The 249-nt window shown below is 38.2% G+C and overlaps 1 protein-coding gene across 1 annotated transcript in view; it reads left to right on the top strand.

Annotated features, from left to right (window-relative positions):
• The window catches only part of LOC119589491 (transmembrane protein 104-like), a 100,597-nt gene that overhangs the window by 95,207 nt on the left and 5,141 nt on the right, over nucleotides 1-249 (top strand). Inside the window, exon 7 of the mRNA XM_037938093.1 lies at nucleotides 78-186. Coding sequence (XP_037794021.1) covers nucleotides 78-186 — 109 coding nt within the window. The remainder of the gene's footprint in view (nucleotides 1-77; nucleotides 187-249) is intronic.

Below are 249 nucleotides of genomic sequence, written 5' to 3'. Positions count from 1 at the left end.
CATCTCTTGGTTAAAACTACATAAATGGTGTTGCTGGTCCAGGTTGTATTTATATTCTTTTGTTTACCCGTTTTCAGTGACTATGTGCCAGAGAACTGCACCAAGGAACTGTTAGATTCCGACCCATGTTTCACCGATCCTAGCCGGTCCCACATGTCCAGAATGGAAATGTATAGAATCTGTACTGTAAGTATTACTCTGTTCTCACCTTTTTTGGGTCAGTATTGTTAAGACTTTTTTTTTTTTTTA

This window comes from Penaeus monodon, chromosome 25, assembly GCF_015228065.2.
Source record: "Penaeus monodon isolate SGIC_2016 chromosome 25, NSTDA_Pmon_1, whole genome shotgun sequence".
In the NCBI taxonomy this organism is placed as follows: Eukaryota; Metazoa; Arthropoda; class Malacostraca; order Decapoda; family Penaeidae; genus Penaeus; species Penaeus monodon.
Note: the sequence above shows the minus strand (reverse complement) of the source record. Positions and strands in the feature narration are given on the sequence as shown.